The 23039-nt window shown below is 46.6% G+C and overlaps 2 protein-coding genes across 2 annotated transcripts in view; one reads left to right on the top strand and one right to left on the bottom strand.

Annotated features, from left to right (window-relative positions):
* Positions 1 to 1178: 1178 nt before the first annotated feature.
* FAM221B (family with sequence similarity 221 member B) lies at positions 1179 to 7449 on the bottom strand. The gene is made up of 5 exons (XM_049772105.1): positions 7266 to 7449; positions 6462 to 6596; positions 1824 to 1934; positions 1471 to 1668; positions 1179 to 1309 (listed from the first exon to the last, which is right to left on the bottom strand). The coding sequence occupies exons 1-5, from the start codon at positions 7432 to 7434 to the stop codon at positions 1179 to 1181; spliced, it is 744 nt and encodes a 247-aa protein (XP_049628062.1). The 5' UTR covers positions 7435 to 7449.
* Positions 7450 to 10526: 3077 nt separating this feature from the next.
* TMEM8B (transmembrane protein 8B) overlaps positions 10527 to 23039 on the top strand; it is a 31649-nt gene continuing 19136 nt past the window's right edge. Inside the window, exons 1-3 of the mRNA XM_049773150.1 lie at positions 10527 to 11216; positions 16691 to 16880; positions 17543 to 17750. Coding sequence (XP_049629107.1) covers positions 10688 to 11216; positions 16691 to 16880; positions 17543 to 17750 — 927 coding nt within the window. The 5' untranslated portion in view covers positions 10527 to 10687. The remainder of the gene's footprint in view (positions 11217 to 16690; positions 16881 to 17542; positions 17751 to 23039) is intronic.

Here is a 23039-nt window from a genome sequence, read left to right on the forward strand (position 1 = left end):
CACCCCAAAACCAAAACCAAAAGAAAGTACCCAATCAAACAAAATACCTCGAATCCCCTGCCATGGATATTTCTTGGCTTTTTGTCTTCCTGTCATAAGAGTTTTCAATACCTTCAAACTCGATTGTTTTTGCCTCCATAGCACCACTGAAACTGCACACTCCAGTCCCCAGAGACCTAACAGGCTTCAGGGTTCAGTTTCTCACTGGCATCCTTGCTCCCTCTATCCGTTTACTCTCTTTGACTTTTTTGTTTGTTTGTTTGTTTTTGTTTTGTTTTGTTTTTTTAGGTCACACCTGGCAGCACTCAGGGGTTATTCCTGGCTCTATGCTTAGAAATCACCCTTGGCAGGCTCAGGGGACCATATAGGATGCCAGGATTCGAACCTCCGTCCTTCTGCATGCAAGGCAAATGCCCTATCTCCATGCTATCTCTCCGGCCCCTTCTCTTTGACTTTTTTTGGAGTTGTTCTCTCCTTTGGATGCAAGAGCCAGCATTTAAGGTGGTGGGTATTGTGGTGGTAGATGTCTGTATCTAATAAGCAGACACTTGTTTGCTCTCTTGCTCCCATTTGGTGCTAGCTTGAAAGTGCTAGAGTGTCTATCCTTGGCCTGGGCTCTATGTGCTTCATGCAGAGCCAGGTCAGATTCCAGTGTCTTCCCCTTTATTGCTGCAGTCTCATGCACTGGGTCAGGCTCACAATGACCTGTGCAAAGACTTAACAGTGACTTTGGAAAAGGGAAAAACAGAGGGGAAAGGGTCTGGAGCAGAGCCAGGAAGTTAAAGCAATGTGGGCCAGGAAGAAAAAGGGTCAGGTAGAGACTATGTGGTTGAGGAGTTCAGGAGAACCAGTGTAGGAGCCAGTGTGATCAGAGTGCAGGTGAGGGGAAAGAGAGAGATAGTAAGTGAGAGAGAGACAGAGAGACAGAGAGACAGAGAGAGACAGAGAGAGACAGAGAGAAAGAACATAAAGAAAAAGAAGAGAGAAAAAAGAGACAGGAGAGAGAGAGAAAGAGAGAGAGAGTGAGAGTGAGAGAGAGAGAGAGAGAGAGAGAGCTTTAGTTGCTGGGTGATGGGGCAGCAGAACAGGGACTGGTGCAGGGAGTAGTAGGGTGATTGAAGGTGAAGGTGCCTTCTTGCCTGGCTTTTTGACCACAGAGCCACGAATGTGTGACACCCTTAGTTCTCACCATGAGGTCTTCCTCCTCGTCGCCGGGTCTCCTCAGTCTCAAAAAATGTCTCATGTTCCTCCCAGCATCGGTCACAGGCCGCACAGAGGAAATTAGACTCAAAGCAAGCACAGCCACAGCCTGGGGCAGAAAAGCAGCCAAGAAAAGTGTAAAAAATTGGGGTTTCTTGGTAGACTATCTCTTCCTTAAGTACTACAATTCCTCTGACTTGAGCCCAAACTATGCCTCTGATCCTTGTTCCACCCATTGCTGGAGCTGGATTCTCCTGGCCTAGACAATACCTTTGACTCTGCAGGGATGTCCCCCGGTGGCCGCATGCTCTTCATGGCTGTGTTTGCAACGACATTGGGCCCTCCAGGCCTTGGGGTCAAAGGAGGCTCGTCTTGTGAGCCAGAACTCACCTACTTCTTCTGGGCGTGAGGGGATGAAGCAAAACATGAGGCAGCGACACTGGCTTACCTTGCAGGGCACAGATATATCTTCAGAAATGGAGAAAGAAGGTAGGATTTAGGAGGCAGGATTCTCACGCCAACCCCACCACAATGCCACACACCTTGCATGCACAACACACATCATAACATTCAACAGTATGATAATCCTTCCCTATCAAAAGGGGCTGATTAATCTTTCTTACCTGATAGGATCTTGTGTTCTCTCAACAAATGACCACAAAAACACTTGGATTCATCCCCAATTTGAAAACAGTCCCACAGATAATGGGGGCAGCGCCAGCCAATGTAGAGACCTAAGTGCAGAGGGATTGAATAATCTGGAAAAGAGCTTGTTTTCATTAATGGGAACCTGGCTTCATAGTCAGGTATGGTGGTATTGATGCAGGAGAACCAGAGATCTCTGTGCACTCAGATGTTCTCATTCTTATCCTTGTTCTCATTCTGAGAGCTAACAGTGCCTCTAAATTCACCCTGAGATCCCGTGTGATACCTAAGCAGTGAGACCTTCAACCTTCCTACTGAATGGTCTGAGTCATCTCTATCAGTAATCTCTATCTGGACCTCAAATAAGGGGGCCAGAGAGGCACTTGCCTTGCACACAGCCTATCAGGGTTCAATCCCCCAGCACTACCCATGGTCCCTAGTCCTGTCAGGAGTGATTCCTGAGCAGAGAGCCTAGTAGTAAGCTCTGAGCACAGCTGGATGTAGCTCCAAAACCAACCCCCCCCAAAAAAGGTTTTCCCAATTCTCTTTAGGGGACCATCCTCCTGCCTTTCACAGTTCTAGTGCTGTTTTGATCACAGTACAATATATTACAATGCCTTGACTATTTCCATGCTGTTAAGACACCAAGCTCTTCAATGAAGAGTCTGACTTTTGTTGTTGTTATTTGATTTTGGGCCACACCCAGAAACACTCAGGGATTCCTTCAGTCTCTATGATTAGGGATCAGTTCTGGTCAGGCTTCGGGAAACATTGCGATCTGGGGATTGAACCCAGGTTGGCAGTGTGCAAGGTAAGTGCCCCACCTGTTGTACTATTGCTCCAGACCCTGACTTTTCTGATATGTTCTGATGATATCTGACTTTTCATTGATATGTTGGTCTTAGCACAAAACAGATGCTCAATACTGAGTGATCCAGTATTTCAGATATAACCTTAGAATTCCATTAGAATGACGATAAAGTGTGTCCCCTGATCTTCGATGCCAGCAATGGTTACTTTTCCCAGTTTTGTGTCAAATGGTCTCACAAGGTTTTTTTTGCTTACTCATAATTTTTCAGGATCTTAAGCCTATTCAGATGTAGCTTCTGGTTTGTAGTGTTTCTTTACTGAAACTGACAGACTGAAAATGCCAGTGACTCCATTACCCAGGGAGGCTTGGTGGTAAAGGTAGGGTGCAAGGCAGAGTCACAATGTGGGTGGGTGGAACATAGGATTCCACTAGAGGAACTCAGAATTCTGGGCCAGCTGGATACACCACATGAACAGGTTGAGAAGGAGTGATCATCATCTGTCCTGAGGGCCTGGAAAAGTCGTTGCTACAGGGAGTAGGCAACAACTACAGCAAAGTGAAGCATTTAATTGGAAGAAGGAGGTGATGCTAAAAGATATTACATGTGGGGCTTGGAGAGAGAGAGCACAGCGGTGTTTGCCTTGCAAGCAGCCAATCCAGTGCCAAAGGTGGTTGGTTCGAATCCCGGTGTCCATATGGTCCCCCGTGCCTGCCAGGAGCTATTTCTGAGCAGACAGCCAGGAGTGACCCCTGAGCAATGCCGGGTGTGGCCCAAAAACAAACAACAAAAAAGATAGTACATGTGATTTCTGAAATCTTATCAGTGACAGTACTGTAAGCCACAGTGCACGTTTACAGATACACACCCCCGAAAGAGAAAAGAGTGCCTTAGTTAGAGGCAGACTGGTAGATGGAGGCAAAAGTAAGGGGCACTGGTAGAGGGGAGTGGGCAGTGGTGAAAGGGCCAGTGTTGGAATATTATATGCCTGAAACCCAATTATAAATAACTTTGATTAAATTAAAAACATTTCTTTAAGTTATAAAAAGGCAAACAGGGGCCAGAGTGGTAACGCAGCAGTAGGACTTTTGCCTTGCACATAGCTGACCCAGAACGGATCTCGGTTCGATCCCTGGTATTCTATATGGTCCCCCAAACCAGGGGTGATTTCTGAGTGCATAGCCAGGAGTAACCCCTGTTAATCACCGAGTGTGGCCCCAAAACAAAACAAAACAAAAAAAGGGCAAACAAAAAGAAAAAATTTCTGCCATAGAAGCAGGGGTTGGGAGGGCAGAGGTAAACTAAGGACACTGATTGTAGGAAATGTGCATTGTTGAAGGAACAGGTGTTGGAATATTGTATAACTGAAACTCAACCATGAGCAGCTTTGTAATTGTATCTCAGGGTGATTCAATTAAATATTTATTAATTAAAACAACTACATTATAAAAATAAAAATCAGGTCTATGTAATGATGTGGGTTAAGAGTTCAGATAGAGTTTAAACAAAGAGGCTGACCACTACAGCTCTGACCCACTACAGAGCTCAGTAATTTTCCATATCATAGTCCTTAACTATTTTTTCTGCTATGGATGAGTGGACAAGGACTACCACTGGAAGAGATATGATCTCAGATGCCTGTTTTTGATGATGGAGAATTTTGGGCCACATCTGGAACTACTTAAGTCCTACTCCTGTCTCTGTGCTCAAGAATCAAGAATCAAGAATCTTGGAAGAGATCACATTCAGTATGGAGGATCAAATTGCGGTTAGCCTTGTACAAGGCAAATGCCTTAACTCTGTGCTGTCTTTTAAGGGTGAGATGCTTTATGTTGTCTCTGTATTTCTCGCTTTCACAATCACATCATTCCACTATCATGGAATCATCTCTGTGTTTGAATTTTCTCCCTGTAATATACTGTTGTCTTTACATGAGCGAAGTCTCTGTCCAGACCTTTGTCCTGTTTCAGACCCCAAGAGTCATGTGATGCCAGGGATTAGAACCAGAATTGGTGGGGCACAAGGCAATTGCCTTACCCCTGTTCTCTTTTCAGTACTCCACCAACCTATTTCTGAGTTATTTATGGTGTCTTGACAATGTTATCACTCCTGACTTCAGTCATGTTTTTCTCTAGAAAACAATACCACTTGGATCTCCTTGCTCTGCTCCAAGAACAGAGCAAAACAAAATAACATGCAAGGCTATTTCATATTTAAATTGATATCAGGAAACAAAGAAAATCAATATGTCTTTCTTGATTAGAGTGAGAAGGGGGATAGGCCTGGAGTGGGAATGAAGAAAGTAATTCCATGGAAAGAGAAGGAATAGAATTATCCAATTATTGTCAATATATCTCAGGTCCATGTGGCTTTGACATAACTCTCCTACCAGCATAACAGGAAATGAAGTAGGAAAGATTAAAATAAATACCCCAATATCTACAGAATTTTATCTAGAAACCAACCCAGAATCCTCACATCCATGTGACCATGAGATCCATGGGACCTCTTAATCCTTGCAGATGTGAAGCTCAGTAATACTGGTAAACATTAACACACATAATGCTTATGTTTAAACTATTCCTCTAGCCTCCTTCATATCCACACAGAGATACACAATATGCAATGAATAAGATCCACACAGAAATACACACTATGAAACAAACTAATTCTGGGTTGAAACATGAAAATAGCAGGCAAGAAGACTTAATTTACTGATGAAATTTAAACCTTCTGGATGCCCAGGCAATTCTGTGGGGGAGAGCTCCCAAGCTGTGCTCAGAGAACCCACAGCCTACTTCTTGTGGTCCATAGCCTGGTTGTGAGTGCTGCTCTCACCCAGTGGTGCTGAGGGCCACCAGGGCCACAGCCAGCATTGCTGGGGGATATGAGGTTATGGTGGCTTCTATATGCTCCGATATATCCGCTGCAGCCCCTTGTGCTACTTCCCTAGATTCTGTAACAGCCTCTCAAGGTGTGTCATCAAGGCGTTGAGGTCTTTTGCCAGGTCAGAGTATCTCATGGCAACCATCAAAGGTCCTGATTTCTTGTTAAATTGTTAAATTTATCATCACTGCTTCATTGTTAACTCTTGTTATTGGAGCCTTAGATCTGAGGCAAGCCTGGTGGGGGGAGGGTGCAAGGTAAGTGCTTGAAACACTGTATTAGCTCCTTGGACTCTTATTTTTGGGGGGCTGCTGGAGATTGAACCCAAGGTCTCATGTATACAAAGTTCTATACCTCCAGCCTTATCTCTGTGTGTGCATATGCAAAAAATACATACATACATACATATATATATATGAGAGAGAGAGAGAAAGAGAGAGAGAGAGAGAGAGAGAGAGAGAGAGAGAGAGAGAGAGAGAGAGAGAGAGAGAGAGAGAGGTTTTGGGGCAAAATCCAGCTGTGTTTAGGGCTTACTCCTGGCTCTGTGTTCAGATATCATTCCTAGGAGCTCAGAATTCAGTTCTGAGCTAGTTCTCTGAATTCAGGTCAACCATGTACAAGGCAAGTGTTTTTATTATCCACTGTACTATCTCTCCAAGCCCAGCCCTATATCTTCTGTTTTTAGCAATTTCAATTTGACCACTTGTCTTTTTTGAACTTTCTTCAAATATTTTCATTTTTAGAAGTCTATCTTCATACCATTCACCTTGACCCCCCTCCCACTTCTTTCCAGATTCCAGGGGGTGGCATTGCCATTTCCACAGGGGGCAGCTATTCACAGAATGGGCAGGTCCCCAGGTCCTTAAAATTGGGGATGAGTACAGGCCAGTCCCAGGCCTCTGAAATACTGTCTGAGCTCACCTGACTGGGTGGCATTCAGGGTTGTGTTCTCGGCCCAATGGAAGAGATGTTTCCCCTGAGAACGAAACTTCTGTCTTTGCAGTGCCGTAGCCATGTCAGTTAGTTCTGCCGATTTAGCAGGGACCCCTGGGTAACCTGAAAAGAAAAAGGCTGAGTAATTGAGGTAAAGTGAGAAGGCCCTAACACTCAAGGAAAGAGGCAAGATCAGAGCAACCCTATCCCATCTGGAGGTGAAGAAAGTTAAGTGAGTGACAATTACCAGAGGGTTTCACATATATGGAATATGAATTGCTAAAGCAAAAAAAAATTGGCTAAAAACTATCAAATTAACTCCTAGATTTGGTGAAAACTTAGGTGTACCAGAGAGGAAGGGGCATCAGGGTGGGGAAATTGAGTAGAGCGATATTCTGGTAGTATGATACACAGAGCAATAAGACAAGTTCCCTGAAATTCCAAGATCTTGTCACTCAGTGGTAAATCAGTAACAACAAGAGGTACACAGAAGGCACACAGAAGGGTGTCGCCTCCTCTGGGGGCATACCAAGGGACAGTGTTGAGAATGGCAGGAAAGGGTAAGAACAATTATAGCTAACACCTTTCTTCTCCTTCTTCTTGCCCAACTGGGCTGTCTGAGTGGGGCTCTTTGAGGCTGATGCCCCCTCTTCGTGCTTTTCTGTTGCTTTCTCCTGCTTTGCATGTGTACTTAGGTGGTCCTGAGTAGAAGGCCCTAAAAGAGAAAAGTCTTTTGAAGTGTCTCAGATTCAGAGCTCTGGTCAGGGCCCTTTGTCCATAATAATATCTCACCGGAAGTCTGAGTGAGTTCCTGTTCAGCACTGAAGGGAGACACAGTGACAGGATCTAGAGGCGTTTGAATATCCAAGTGTTTTCCCTTGCTAAGGGGCTCAAAAGAAGTCTGAGAAACAGAAGTCTCAGATGCATGGGCCTCTTCAGCTGTTGGAGGAACAAACTGCATCTTCTGAGATTTGGTTTGAAGGGGTTCTGAGTTATAAGACAAGGGAAGTTTTGGAGAGTGGACCTCGGAAGATTCCTGGGATGAGGCAGACCATCTATGATGTTCAGAATAATGGATTTCTAAAGGGAGCTCCTGGGTGGAAGACTCCAATGAGGTTACACACTCAGTATCTCCATGTAAGTGGAGAGAAGATAGATCCTTGAAGAGTTCAGCTATCTGTGTTGGGTCATCAGAGGTGGAAGTCTTCAAGAGCAGCTTAGGGTTAAGGGGCTCTTCTGAGACCTGAGCAGAGAGCACCAATGAAGAGCTCTGATGCTCTGTATCTATGGTATCAGGCTTTTCCATGACTGTGTTGGTTTCAACCTAAAAGGTAGAAAAGGGTATAGATATTACTGGGTTTGGATTGGTAGGCCTGTAAATTAGGGCTCATGGAGGGGAGTGGGGTGTTATGGAATTAGGATAAAGTTCTCAGAGTTTTCAAAGATTTTACATGCAGGAAAACAAGATGAGCTCTGGGTTAGGAGCTGGAAAATTAACTGTGTGCTTAGATCACATGTTGTGGGCTGAGGTGGTTTGTGAGGGAGCTTGTACTGAAAGCCTGAACAGTTTGCACCTCTGAGGAGAGGTGACCAGATCACCAGACCCTAGAAGGGAGACTAAGGCAACAAGGTGATTAGACCAAGAGCAGGGTAGTAGAACTACATTAGGACAATGGGAGTCATTACTCTGAACATCTAGAGATTAGTGAAAGAAGCCAATTGGTATCTGGGTTGGCTGCATGCAAGGCAAATACCCTATCTGTACTATGGCTCTTTTTTTTTTTTTTTTTGGTTTTTGGGCCACACCCGGCGATGCTCAGGGGTTATTCCTGGCTGTCTGCTCAGAAATAGCTCCTGGCAGGCACGGGGGACCATATGGGACACCGGGATTCGAACCAACCACCTTTGGTCCTGGATCGGCTGCTTGCAGGGCAAACACCACTGTGCTATCTCTCCGGGCCCTGTACTATGGCTCTTATGTTTTCTTTTCTTTAATTTTTTGGGTGTTTTGGGGGACATACCTTTCTTAGGTATGTATGATACTTAGGAGTTACTCCTGAAAAAAAAAAGTTACTCCTGGCTTTGCACTCAGGAATTACTCCTGGAATTGCTGGGGGGGGGGGGGGGGGGGAGAATTCGATACTGGGGATCAAACCCGGGTTGACTGTGTGAAAGGCAAGCACCTTACTTGTCGTACTAACCGTCTGACCCCTTCCCTGCAATTTTTTTCAAGTTCTCTTCACCTTCTGTTTGTTTTATGTGATTAGTTTGCCCTTGACTCTTTTGTACAGCATATTGAGTCCACTATTCTTTAATAATTTACAGAAATGGGGACTGAAGTAATAGTACAGAGAGCGGGAAAGGTGTTTGCTTTGTGAACGGCTGACCTGGGTTCAACCCCTTTATCCATGTGGTCTTCAGGGCCTGCAAGCAGTGATTCCCATGTGCAGAGCCAGGAGTAAGACCTGAGCATCTCTGGGTGTGGTCCACAACCTCTCCCCCAAACCCAACCAAAAAACCCACAAACTTAAAAAGCATAATTTACAGAAATAAAATTTTTACAAAGAACCTAATCTTTTTTTATTCAGACATTGAGAGTCTGAGAAGGTGAAGCAAAAGACACTACAAATGGAGTTGGTGTTACTGAGGGGGATGGGTAAACCCAGGGTGCTGTGGGAAGTGATGTGCTTCATTTTATATTGGAAGAATGTTCCAAAGAGGTCAGCCTTCCTTGAAGACCCAGTGGAGATCTTTCTAAAATGCAAACCCAACAATGGCTGAAAAACATTCAATGACTCAGCCTAAGGATTAAGTCCAACTTTCTTGGCCCTGACATTTAAGATCTGTCATTGTTTGCAGACTGCCTAAGGATTTCAGCCTTAACTTTCCCTTACTCTCCTTGTCTCTATTTCCTCACCATTTCATCCCAATTCATTGAGGTTTTTACGAAGGGAAGTTGGAGACACGAAGCAAGGGGTGCAAGTACCCCGAAGGGGGAGGAAAATGATCAGGCTCATTTAAGAGGCAACAGGCACACCAGGGGTAGAGAATTAAGGGTTGGGAGATGGGAAGGGTAGGAAGACGAAGGGGAGGGAATGTGGGGGGAGGGATGGGGAAGAAAAGCTGGTGCAATATAAGAGTAAAGATGAAACACAGAGCCAGAGCGGGCAGGGGTTGAGTGAAGAGCCCAGGAAGGGGCCAAAGCATATAGGAGAGAACCTGGATGAGGGTTTAGGAAGGAGATGTGGAGGAACGACCTACCCCTGGACTTTGGCTTTGAAGGTTCTTAGAAGAAAGGCTGTTTCTTGCCTGCAGCTGAAGAGGAAAAGTGATAGCTGGCTTGGGGATGCTCTTGCAGGTGGATGAGTCCTGTTTGGGAAGGGACTGGGACCTCTCCGCAGACTGGCAAAAGCGTAGGAGCCAGCTCTGCGGAGAGTTGGGATGGGGTGGGTCGAGGGGGAGAGTGGAAGGAGGAAGGGGAGGAAGGGCCTGACTGGAACTTCTGGAACCCCAGCTTGGAGAGGGGGGCTCCGACACCGTGGCAACCGGAATGCCCAGCAGTTCCTGTAGCAACAAGAGTCGAGTCACCTCCCTCGTTGGTTGGCGAGGTCTTCTGCGGAGATTGCATTGGATCTGGAGCAAGGGCACAACCTGGAGGGTTTGTTTTTTTTTTGTGTAAGGGGGTTGTGTGCAGGAATTCTGAGACTCTGGTTATGGTCTGAGGACACAGGTGTAGGTGTCTAGATTTGCAAGGGTCGTCGCAGTGTTCTTAGGAGCTTCCTCTGGGGACCGTTAACAGGGGATGAGAGCATCTGTCTGAGCTAGGGACTTGGGGGGCAGTGTTTGGGGTTAAAGGCTGTGGGTGGAGTCTGTCCTCGGCCCAGCAGCACCAATGGAGAGGCCAATAGAAGGGGGGACAGGGGCGGGCTTTCCTTAGGAAGGCCAATCGGAGTGGCCGGGGCGGAGCGTCATAGCCGTCACAGGGACCGCCGCCGCGGGGCCTGCTGAACGCCGGTCCAGCGCAGCCCAGACTCGCCCAGGCCTGAATTCCTCCTACTCGGGTCCCCGGCCCGGCTCCAGCCCGCCTGACCCCGGCCCCGACCCCGCGAGGACCACGGAGGCCTGCACCCCCCGGGGGGTGGGGAGCGGAGCTGCGGGTCAGCTCTGCGAGCGCCCCGGGCTGGCCTGGCCCGGCCCCGCCCCCGCCCCGGGCCATGGCCCAGCCCTTGTCCCGGCCCCTCGTCCTATCCCGACCCGGACCTTGGCCCCCGGCCCCGCCCTCGCCCCAAGCCCGAGATCGGTCCCTGTCCCGGCCTGGGTCCCCGCGAATGCCCAGATCCGGGTCCCAGGCTAGCTCCTCCGTCCTGCTCCTGTCCTCTTCCAGTTCCTGGCCATTCCCATCCCCTCCCCTGCCTTCGTGCCACTTCCAGTCCCGAATCCCAGCCCAGCCCCTGGGACAGCTTCCGCCCCAGGGTCCGGTTCAGCCCAGGGACCATCTCCTGCCTTTGTCCCACTCCTCAGCACCACCCCTCCTTTCGCCCCTTGCCCTGCCCTTGTACCAGTCTCGGTGCCCCGGCCAGTCCAATCCGTTAGCTCAGGCTTTGCCCTCATCTCTGTCTCTCCCACTGCCCCCCACTGTCTCTCATACCCTGCCCCTCTCCCAGCCTCGACTCAGGTCTGGGCTCCAGCTGCCACCAGCCCTATTACTGCTGTTGCTGTTCTCTCTGCTTGGCCCAGGGGCTGGTGAGTGCAGAAGCAGGAAAGATTGAGGCAGGGGTGGGGTTGTAGATTGAAGGGGAGGATTGGAGGCACTGAGAGAAGTGGGACTGGGACAGCCAGATTTGGGGGGCAAATAGGAGAAAGGGAGAACAGAGGTTGTACATAATGGAGAGGAATTGGGAGGGTCAAGTGAGTACTTATGTTTGTGGCATGAGGCTTGGAGTTGGCTGGGCCCTAGGATGAGACTTCGAGATTTTCTATCCTGGGGTCTTCTCCTGATCTCACACCGACTCTTTTCCAAGGACGTCAGAAGACTTTGCGCCTGCTTTTGATGGAGGAGAGGTAATCCCCTACCCGTGAGTTTCTAGGCCAGTGTGAAAAGATCTTATATGAGCCATTAAGATGCTGGACATGAATTACGAACAGGGTTCAGAACTCCGTTTGGAAAGTAACATGTAGCCAATAAATATGGCTTAGTCACCATTATGAATTGTCTTATAATGCATCTTGTTTCCAATAGGCTCAGCTTGCCTAGCAACGATTGCTGATACTTTTAATTTTTGGATTTGGAGTCATACCTGGAAGTGCTCAGGTCTTATTCCTGGCTCTGTGCTTAGGGGGCCTTTATATGTTGCTGGGAATTGAACTTGGGTTGACCAAGTGCCAAGCAAGCACCTTACCTGTTATACTACCTGGCTTCCAGATATTTTTTAGAGCAGAGTTGAAACTCAAAGGTTATTTACCTATCAGAAAACTGAGGTTTAGTCAGTAATCAGTTTATCTGCTGTCATTGAGCTGTATGTGGCATAGCTGAGAAAACAAGTGTCCTAATTCCCATCTCAAATTAGTGTGTTGTTTTTCCTTTTCCTTTTTCACTGCAGTATCTGCTAGGGAGACTGACCCAAGTGAGACTAGCCTACTCTTTCTACTGTCTGCCCACTGGATCACTTCTTCCACTCACTGTTCCTCAGATGTCACTTCTCTGCCCCCCTGTCATCATTCAGAGATGAAGTGATAAGAGCAGGGAGAGGTTCCACTTTTTTTTTTTTTGGTTTTTGTGTCACACCCGGCAGCGCTCAGGGGTTACTCCTGGCTCTATGCTCAGAAATAGCTCCTGGCAGGCAGGCTCAGGGGACCATATGGGATGCCGGGATTCAAAGCACTGTTCTTCTGAATACAAGGCAAACACCTTACCTCCATGCTATCTCTCTGGCCCGAGGTTCCACTTCTTAATGGGCAGAGGGAGATGCGCCATCAGATGGCCTCATGTTGAGGAAGAGGTGACTCCATTCTTCCCCCAGTGGCATCTGGAACTGGATCAGGATGTGCCTGAGGGACTCTTTGGTGAGAACAAAACGGAGAGGAGCTGGTGTCTGATACCTGTGCAGTCTAACACTGTATAGAGGTGGCCAGGCTTTCTGTCTGTGCTCACTGGAATCTGTGCATGTGTGTATCCCCTGGGCTATGTGGAACATTGACATGTGCTGTGTGGACATGCTGTGTGTCATACAGGGGACATGTGAAGCTGTGTGTCCTCTGAGTGTGTTGTGTGTGAGTGGGGAGGATCCATACTGTGGACTATGCATCTTTCTCATGAATAATCCCTGCTCCTCTTTATACAGGTCACTGAAGTGTCATCTCCCGAATAGCTAGTTCAGGAGCCATAGTAGAGCAGGTAGGGTGTCATATGCTGTCTGACTCGAGTTCAATACCTGACATCCCATTTTGTCCCCCGAGTCCCTCTAGGACTGATCCCTGAGTGCAGAGCCAGTGTAAATCCTGAGGACTAGTGGGTGTAACCCAGAAACAGACAAAACAGCAACCAAGTTCCTGACTTGGCACTGCCAGGCACTTCCTACCACATGTACATATTACAAATTATATGTGTTTGTTTAATATAAAATCTGTCAGACCCAGCAAGGCTTCATGAAGGCAGGAGCCAAGGAGGGATTTGGAGTTGATGGTGCTATCTACAAAGGTAGTAACAGGTCTGCTCTTCAGAGTTGGTGCAGATGAGCATAATTCATAGCTAGCTAGCCCATGATGTATTGGATTCTGTGTTCAAAAGCCCAAGGAACAGGCTCTGGATTGACTAGAGGAGGAGAGTGATGGCCAGTCACAGATCTATATGAAGCCAAGAGATGTGTATCAAGACTTGCTTGGCCTGAAGCAGCTTTGGGGAAGAATTATGATGGAGTTGGGTAAGGGCACTCAGATCTTTTGCTGGCAGAACCAACTGCCATGTGCTGTTAGTTTGTTGGCTACAGTGGCTGGTGTGCAGGGCTATGCTATGAATTAATGGCAGAAACAGCTTCCAGACCAGGAGTGTCTTGCAGTGTCACAATATTATTGTCATAGTATGTGTAATGCTGTGCTTAGGATGGAAGGAGCCTCTTAGGGTCACCTTGTCCCATTGCACTTGCATAGCCTTGGGCTATGTCAGGAAAGAAAAGGTGTTGTGTTGTACCTAGTACTAAAAGGTTCTGCACATGATTTGTTTGTATGTGTTTTGTGTGTGTGTGTGTGTGTGTGTGTGTGTGTGTGTGTGCATGTTCCAGGTGGTGGCGGAAAATCACTATAGCTTCACCTGGAATTATTGTGTATATAGAACAGGTGTGCCTGAGCATGGCTAGGGCCTTATTTTAAGTGCTTTCTGAAGGACATAGCTCTGTAGGTCCCAATAATGGTCTCAAAGAAATATGGGGCTGTGGTGCTTTCTCAAGCATCTAAACTTCCAGATTCCTTCCAGCATACCCTGTTCTTGCTCAATCACTTTTCCCACCAACCTAATCTGCCTCCTCTCCAGTCCCTTGTCACTTTTAAATTGGCTTAACCAATTTCTTTGAACAGCAGGTTTTTATGGTGCTGGTCTTTTCATTGTTTTCCAGGGGTCAATAGGGGCTTTTCATCTGTTGCTCTGAATGATTGGGACTAACATTTCTTGGGAACAATCTTTGGCCCATCCTCTGTCCTGCCCTGGCACCAGCGTTTACAGAGAAGAGTCTTTCTCCACCTCCAGGAGAAGGTGCCCCAGAGCCCAGCTTTCTTCTAACATTTATATCTAGCAGACTGTATATAGTACTTGGCTCTCTGGCTCCCTAATCCCCACCCCTACCCCCGCCTACTCTAAATTGTTTAGCCACTCTGTTTTATAAACTTGTTCATTCAAGGTTTTCATACATGAAAAATTCTGACATCACATCCCTCACCCAGTGTCTGCTTCCCTCCACCGTAGTCCTGGTATGTCCCTCCCCATTTACCCAAGATAAGCTTCCTATTGAAGGCTAGTTCTCAATTTGTTGACTTTGGATATTTGTTCTTCTCCTAATATGTTTCTTAACATCCCACATATGAAGAAACATTCTGCCCCTCTCCTGGAGGCTAAGTTCAGAGTAGTATTCTTCAGATCTGATTAGTTAGTTAATTTCCTGTCTTCTCTCTGACATTCATCATCACTGCCTTATACATACTGCTTTGGGTCTCTCTAGCTCTTGGGTAGTGATCAGCTTGTCAGGTGATTGGTCTTCCTTGGGACTAATTGTGTAGCCTGTCATTCTTGAGTTTCATCATCACCTTTGAGGATTTGCATAGGCTGATTGGGTGATGCCTCCAGGTCAAGAGATCAACCCTGGGAAGGGCAGTTCCAGGTTACTGTTATGTAGCATGGTCCTCTGTGCTACTTCTCTTTTCTCTCCCAGACACCCCTTTTCACTGCAATTTCAGAAACCACCTCCTTTTGGAATTGTGACTCCCATTTACAGAGTGAGTGTCTGTACTCACTAACTTATCTAATGTATCAGTAAGCCCTGTGGCATTTCTTACTTGGCCCAAATCTCTCTTCCAAGGTTTGGTAATAATCCCTCTCTCCCCACCATCCTACCTTGCTACTCCATTTTTCTGAAGCTTCTTTTTTTTTTTTTTTTTTTTTTTTTTTTTTTGGTTTTTGGGCCACACCCGGTGTTGCTCAGGGGTTAATCCTGGCTGTCTGCTCAGAAATAGCTCCTGGCAGGCACGGGGGACCTTATAGGATACCAGGATTCGAACCAACCACCTTTGGTCCTGGATTGGCTGCTTGCAAGGCAAACGCCACTGTGCTATCTCTCTGGGCCCTTTCTGAAGCTTCTTGAGCCTTCTTCCCTTTCCTGCCATCCTTCTGGCCTTCTACAAGTTGGCCTTTGATCTCCATAGCAGCCAGTATCTTCAGAGCTTTGCCTCTTTGCGTCTTTCTCAGTGCAGCTACTGGGTGATGCTCTCTGGGATGGTGGTCTAGCCTCCAATTGGCTTGGCTAACTGCTGGCACTGTGCACTCATGTCTACCTTGGTTCCATTCTTAAAACCCATGGTCAGGGGTCAGAGCACCTCTGCTAGAGACAGCTGCTTTCTCCTCTCCAGGCCTCAAACTCAAGATTCCCAAGTGGTTTAAGATTCTAGGGGTGAGCTTGTGGCCCACCTTCCTGGCTTGCCTCTGGGAAAACCCCAAATCACTTGCCTGTTGCCTTTGAATCTCACTCGCCTCCCCTCCTTTCTTGCCAGTTCCTCTCTCTGCCTTTACCACCCACGCAGGCCCCTTGCAGGCTCCCCACACTGCCTTCCCTCTCTGACCCATTCCACCCTATGGACTGCTCTTGTGAGCCTTCAGAGAGTTTCTACTGCTCAGACCGCAGGAGCCAGGAAGGGGAAGAGAAGCAACAAAGGAGCTACAGTTCCATGCTGACTCCCAAGTTCCACAGTGGAATTTTAGCCAACAGCAGTACCTAAGAGCCCACGCCAGCACACACACACACACACACACACACACACACACACACACACACACACACACACACACACGTAGAACTCACATCCACACACACTCAAATATACACACACTTACACTCATGTGTGCGCACGCATAATACTCTAATGTAACACAATAACAGAACAATGATGCATACAGTCATCTACATATACATACTTCATCACACATATAACCAGGCTCACTCACATACATATACACATATTCTTGCACATTCCTACACTCACACTCATACAGACACCTTCATTTTGCCATGTTGAAAAAGAGGAGAGCAAATGGCTCTTAAGAGAGGAGCCTCTGGGATATTATATATAGGGTCTTGGTTTTGGAGCTAGAATGGTGTTTGAGTAGTTAGTTTGGTCTTGGATTGCACCTCGTTTGTTCCACCCTGGAGTGGCAGAAATAGAACAAGGGTTAAGGTGCTTGACTTGAAAATGGCTGACTGGTTGAATACCTGGCATCACAGAGGATCCCCTGAGCACTACCAGAAGTGATCCCTGAGTATTTCTGGATGTGACCCTCAAACCAAACAAACAAACAAACAAACAAATTAAAAAGTCAGGCTTTTCCTGAAAGATTATTGCAAAGATGGTAGTGGTAAATGGCCAAGGCAGTGTGAGAGCCCCGAGGAGAGCACCGGCAGAGGGGGGATGCTGGGTGCCTGCTGCTAATGTAACTGCTTTCTGTCCACCTCACTTCTCAGGAGGCCTCTTCCTGACAGATTACTCCACCTGCTCACCTCGCAAGCTGAGTCCTTTCCGCTCCTTTGCCAGCACTGAGCTCTTCCACTTCCATGTGCCTGAGGACACCTTTCTGGCTGTTTGGAACCTCATCATCTTCAAGGAGCAAGGGGGAACCTTTGGGGACCATTGCCCAGACCAAAGTGTGACTGTGTGAGTGTTGGAGTTAGCTTCTGTTCCTTACTTTCAACCCCCCTTTCTAAACTAAAGATGATGTGATGAGTATCTCACTGGACTGACCTTCAGGCTTTACTCTGAATCTCTAATTTTGCCCATAATAAAATATGACGTTTGTTTTGGGGCCATAATTGCTGATGCTCAGGAGTTACTCCTGGCTCTACATTCAGAAATTGTTCCAGGGAGGCTTAGGTGGGGGGAACCATATGGAATGCCAGAAATTGAACCTAGGTTGGCTGCATGCAAGGCAAATGCCTTACCTGCAGTGCTATCGCTTTGACTCCTCCAATCTACTTCTTGACATGAGACACACACACACACACACACACACACACTGAAATTGTGTGTGTGTGTGTGTGTGTGTGAGAGAGAGAGAGAGAGAGAGAGAGAGAGAGAGAGAGAGAGAGAGAAAGATAGACAGAGAGAGACAGACAGACACACACACAGAAACAGAGTGTCAATTCTGTTGACCTTTTATCCCTTATTATCTTTGACCCCTGACCTGGAGCCACTTGTTTGTTAGGATGGGGAATTTACTTGTTTTACTGGTGATCATTGTTAATTTTCCTTTCTTTCTCTCTCTCTTTTTCGGTTTCCTATCCCCATTTTCTGCTTTCCTCTTCATTCTGGCTCCCCAGGTATTTCCGATCTGGGGCACCCCCTGTCATCAATCCTCTTCATACCCACTTTCCAGGGGACACAGCTGTGCCTGGGGTTTTCTCTCTGACTCTCAGCTGGACACTGCCCAACCGAACCTCAGGCATCTTTAACGTTAGCAGCCCCTTACCTGGGGACTGGTTTTTGGCTGCCCACCTTCCTCAGGCTCATGGTCATATCTCTGTCAAGGTGAGTTGATTCTGCCTGGGATGGGCGAAGTCAGAGCTTCTTCTCCATCTTTGCTGAATTCTTCCCCTTAGCCACCTAGTGCATCAACCTGTGTCAGGTTGTATAATGGGCATAAAGGTGTTAGGAAGAGTGATGGGCAGGAAAAGCACGAGATCAGAGGTCACAGAGTGGACCAGAGGCCATGACTTCTAGGAGGAACTTTGAGAGAAAGAAGGATCAACAGACCTACATGAGCTGAGAGGAAAGTTAGGGACTCTAGCAATATGTCCCAGTGGCGTTGTATCCCTGCGGTGCTGGAAGCTCCTGGTGAGAAAGAAACTCCTTGTATTTCCTCTCTGTTGCTGATAGCCCTACAGATTTTTAAAGGTGACACTTTCCTCTTGTATCATAACTTTGATGTCCTCCATCATACTAAAGTGCAGATGAGAGTGCTCTGAGCAGGAAAGCCCTTTCCTGTACAAGAGGACTTCCATTGACTCTTGCCTCTGTCTCCAGTATATCCACAGTGCTCCCATAGAGCAAAGGCTTCTGAAGCCTGAAGGCAGAGGGTTACAGGTCCAGGTGCTGCTGCTGTGTTCTGCTTAGGAGGGGCTGGGAAGGCCACCATCTTTTCCTCTCGTTTCCAGGTGGGCCAGGATAGACCTCCTACTAGTGAGAGAATCTGTCGGTTTCTTTGATTGGCGGGAGGAAGAGGAGTGATAAATATGTCTTTGTCAAAGTAGGTTGTTTGCCTGTGGAATTGGGACGAGGGGAAAGGATGGAGCGTATGCAGAATGAGGATTTCAGGAGCATGACACTAAGGAACAAGAGAGCTGGCAGGACTTGGCCATTGACAACTGGCAGCCATTCCTGCCAAAACTGGGGCCGGGGATGGCAGTAGGAGAATTACATGGGGTAGGAATTCCTGGTGAGGTGGAGAGGGGACCCAGATGCATCTCTGCAGGCTGTATTTGTGTACGTTGGGGCTTTGTGACAGTGCTAGACAGGCCTTTCCTCCTCTTACTATAGCTCAGGTCTCTGAGAAGTGTTAATAATATGTTTGAAAGAGCTGAGAATCACACAAGGACAGGTGTGTTGGCACAGATGACATCAGAGATGAAAACTAGGGCTGAGGTAATCTTTTATTTTTTCTTTCTTTATATTCTTTCTTTTTCCTTTCCTCTCTCCTTCTCTCCATCTCTCCTCACTTCCCTTCCTTCCTTCCCTCCCTCATTCTCTCTCCCTCCTCTGTCTCTCCTTCTCTCCCTCCCTCTCCTTCCCTCCCTCTTTTTTTCCTCCCTCTCTCTTTTCCTCTCTCCCTCTCTCTTTTCCTCCCTCCCTCTCTCTTTTCCTCCCTCCCTCTCCCTCCCTCTTTCCTTCATTCCCCCTTTCCTTCCCTCCCTCTTACCCTCACCCTCTCTCCCTCCCTCCTTCTTTCCTTCCCTCCCTCCTCTCTCTCTCCCTCCCTCCCTCTTTTCCTCCCTTTGTCTCTCTCCCTCCCTCTCTCCCCTTCCTTCCCTCTCTTTTCCTCCTTCCCTCTCTCCATCCCTCCCTTTCTCCCTCCTTCCCTCACTCTCTCTCTCCCTTTATCCCTACCTTCTTTCCTTTCTCCCACCCTCTTTCCTTCCTTCCTTCCTTCCTTCCTTCCTTCCTTCCTTCCTTCCTTCCTTCCTTCCTTCCTTCCTTCCTTCCTTCCTTCCTTCCTTCCTTCCTTCCTTCCTTCCTTCCTTCCTTCCTTCCTTCCTTCCTTCCTTCCTTCCTTCCTTCTTCCTTATTCCTTCCTTCCTTCTCTGTCTTCCCTGTGGGCCTAATGATTGGTTCACAGGCCTGGTGGTACTTGGGGCCACCACTGCCATATGGTGAAAAGGATTGAATTTATGGCCTTACGTATGCAAAGCATATGCTCCATCCTTTTGAATTGCTTCCCTGAGCTAGCATCATGGGCCTCAGAAATAGGGCTGGCTTTTCCTATGGTGGACAAGAGAACTCCCTTTCATGACCAGGAAGCTCAGGAAGGGGACCACCTGTTGTTGGGGGTTATGGAAATTGCTCACAGTAGTAGTCTTGTCTTCCTTTGGAGCTAAAGGTTGTCTATGACCATATCACTCTGAATGAGCCCAATTCATCTGATCTTGAATGCTAAGCAGGTTTGGGCCTGTACTCTTGGATGGGAGAATGAAGGGTTTTGGAATGTCTATTTGTGCTTTGCTCTTTCTGGGTGAGCCAAGGAACTGCCTGACCCGGCAAGGATTCTGGGAATTGAAGCCTGGTTAGGAGTGGTCAGTGCCAATATTGGTGTGCCTATTTGCATGTTGATATAACAAGAGGGACATGGAGGACTTGGTATTGTGAGCTTTAACCCTGGTGAGTAGAGTTTCCCAGGGGTGTTGGAGATTAGAAAGAAGAAAAAGAGAATACCTTGCCATGAAAGCCATAGCTTTGTGGAAGATCCTGAGCTAGAGGTTTGAGATACCAGGATCTTCCTGGTGATCTCCTAAGAATTTATCTTAAAATTAAAAAACAGTTACTTTTTGAAATACCATTATTTATACTATTATTAATGATATTTTGTGCATATATAAGACCAAGACCACATAAATTTTATTATCTTTTGGACTCTTTTGATGATGGTGGGAGGGAGTTAGGGCCACATAAGACTCTATTCAGGCCTTACTATGCTGTTGGCAATACTTGGGGATCATCTGTGGTGCCAGGGATTGGAGTCAGGTAGGTCATGTACAAGGCAAGTGCCTTACCTGTATTATCTCTTCAGCCCCTCTTTTGTAATCTTAGCTAAAGATTCTTGGGTACTCTGGGAAATAACTCAGTTTCAAGTCTGAAAGCATGCCCAGATCTTTCCACCAGGACTCTATCTACTCAACTTGCTTCCTCTCCTTGCCCTATGGTTAACTCCCTGTGAGATTTGGAAATACAGAAAGTGATGAGTGCTCAGAGACAGAAGAATTTGATGGGCTACACTGTTTCTAGGACCTCATCAGTTTGGACGATTCAGAGCTCTTTTTTATACCTTAGTCCTTGAGCACCTACCTTGCCTCTGACCTTGGAGAGGTTTTAGGTGCACAAATCAGATGTGCATTATTGAGGCCCAAGAGATGAAGACCAGAGAGAGATGTAACTCATCCTGGGAGTGTGGTAGAGATGATGTTAGGAGAGAGAAGGCAGGAGAAGACATTCTAGATGGTTGGAACAGCAGGGGCTAAAGCTCTATGTGGAGAACTGAAATAGTTCTGCTGTAGTGGTAATTGTGGGGGTGGGCAGAGCCCAGGTGAAGAAGGGCCTAGAAATTTGAACTGAGGGTTACCAGGAACCTTAGAGAAGACTGTAAAAGGGAGTGTCATATGGGATCCACCTCATTCTCCTACCTGCTGTGTCTGTGATAGTCATCCTGGTATTCATGTATGCAGCAATGCACCTGACACATAGTGACCAGGTGGCAGATTTTTCTCTCCTTACATTCATTTTTAATGAATGAATAAATCATTTAGTGAAGCACTGATTTCTAATATCTTTAATGATAGGGTTTCATCCTTCACCAGAGTATCTTCTTCTCTCCACCATTATCTCAGGTCCCCCTCCAAACCACCCATACCCTTTGCTCCTCTGCCCTTGGTGACCTCAGTTTTGTAAACAACTGCTTAGGTTCTGTTATTTTGACCCTTTGTTATTCCTATATTGTTTCTTTATGTATATGGCAAAATTTTGCCACCATTCTGCCATCTTTGTAAACTCACAAACAGATGAGTTGATATAATTTCTCCTTTCCTTTCTCTCATCATCCCCTCAACCCTTTTATTTTGACACATGCTCTGCATTTTCCAGCCTTCTTAGTTCAAAGAGCATGTTTCTTCCTGAGATACCCAACTGCAGGTTTTCTCAAAGGGGTTGTTGGCCTTTGGGCTGGGTAACATCTGTCACCCAGGTGACTCATGAGGGGACAGTCCTCCAGAAATCTAGGGGTACTGTTCTTGAATGCCTCTTCTCTCCAGATCCAAGATGAAAGTTGATAAAGTCATGAAGACAACAATAAGGAAAGTAAAGAAGAAAGAATTTGTTTGATTTCATCACCCAGGTACAAGTGTGGCTTAGGATATCAGTAGACACGGTTAAAGCCCACAACAGTGCCCTTTTCTGTTTTTCTTGCTCCGCATAAATGATTTTATTTATATTTTAAATAGGTAATATATGCACCTGATACTACATTTGAAATGTTCAAAAAGGCATACAGTGAAAAGTAAGTCCTCTTTTCAGCCCCAGTACCTTTCCCAGAGTTAATTAGTAGTTAAGTAGTTTCTCATAGTACCCTTTTATTAGTTAACTATTTTCTCTTCTTTGCCTTCTTTTTTGGCTTCTTTTGTTTTGCTTTGGGGCCATATCTGGTAGTTCTCAGGGTTTACTCCTGGCTCTGTACTCCGGGGTCACTCCTAAAGGAGTTTGGGGGACTATATGGATGCTGGGGACTGAACCTCTGTCAGCCATGTGCAAGTCAAATGCCCTACCCTCTGTACTACCCTTCTAGTCCCCTTTGCCTCCGACTTTTCAGAATGATCCTGGTATGGTCATCATGTCTTCCTTCTGTGTTCTTTGCTATCTTTTCCTGTACATATTCCCTTCTGGATAGATTCTGGACCCCCTAGTACTTGCTTCTAGGCCTCTGCCATTGATTTCTCCCTCCTCTTGCTAGGTGCCTCCAGCACAGTGAGTTTAGGTACCATCTATAAATGAGTGTCTGCTGCGTGTGTTCAGAGAGTCCTCATTTCTTTAAATTTCAGACCTTATAACCATTTGCTCAGTTGACGTCTCCAACTGGTTTTCTAAAAGTATCTAAAGCTAAGTCTGTTGAATTTAAAGCCAATCCTGATATAAAATCCTCTTCACAGTGATTCCTGTCATCTTCCCAGCCTAAAACCCTGACTTCTCTCATCTTAACCATAGTAGCACTGTCATCCACCAGGTTTCAAACTTATCATCCTTGATTTCTCTCTTTCCACTTAATTCTCTCCAGCTAATTCTATGGAAAAATCTTGTTGAATCTTTATTTATTGTATTTATTAACATATTTATTTAAGCACCACAATTACAAACATGTTTGTAGTTGGGTTTCAGTCATAAAAATGTATCCCCCCATTCACCAGTGAAACCATCCCACCACCACTGCTCCCCATCTCCCTTCTCCCCTCCCTCCTGCCTGCCTTTGAGACAGGCATTCTATTTCTCTCACTACTATTATGATGGTAGTTGTTACTGTAATTTTTCTCTAACTCCACTCTTTGTGGTAAGCTTCATATAATG

Source organism: Suncus etruscus, chromosome 1 (genome assembly GCF_024139225.1).
Source record: "Suncus etruscus isolate mSunEtr1 chromosome 1, mSunEtr1.pri.cur, whole genome shotgun sequence".
Classification (NCBI taxonomy): Eukaryota; Metazoa; Chordata; class Mammalia; order Eulipotyphla; family Soricidae; genus Suncus; species Suncus etruscus.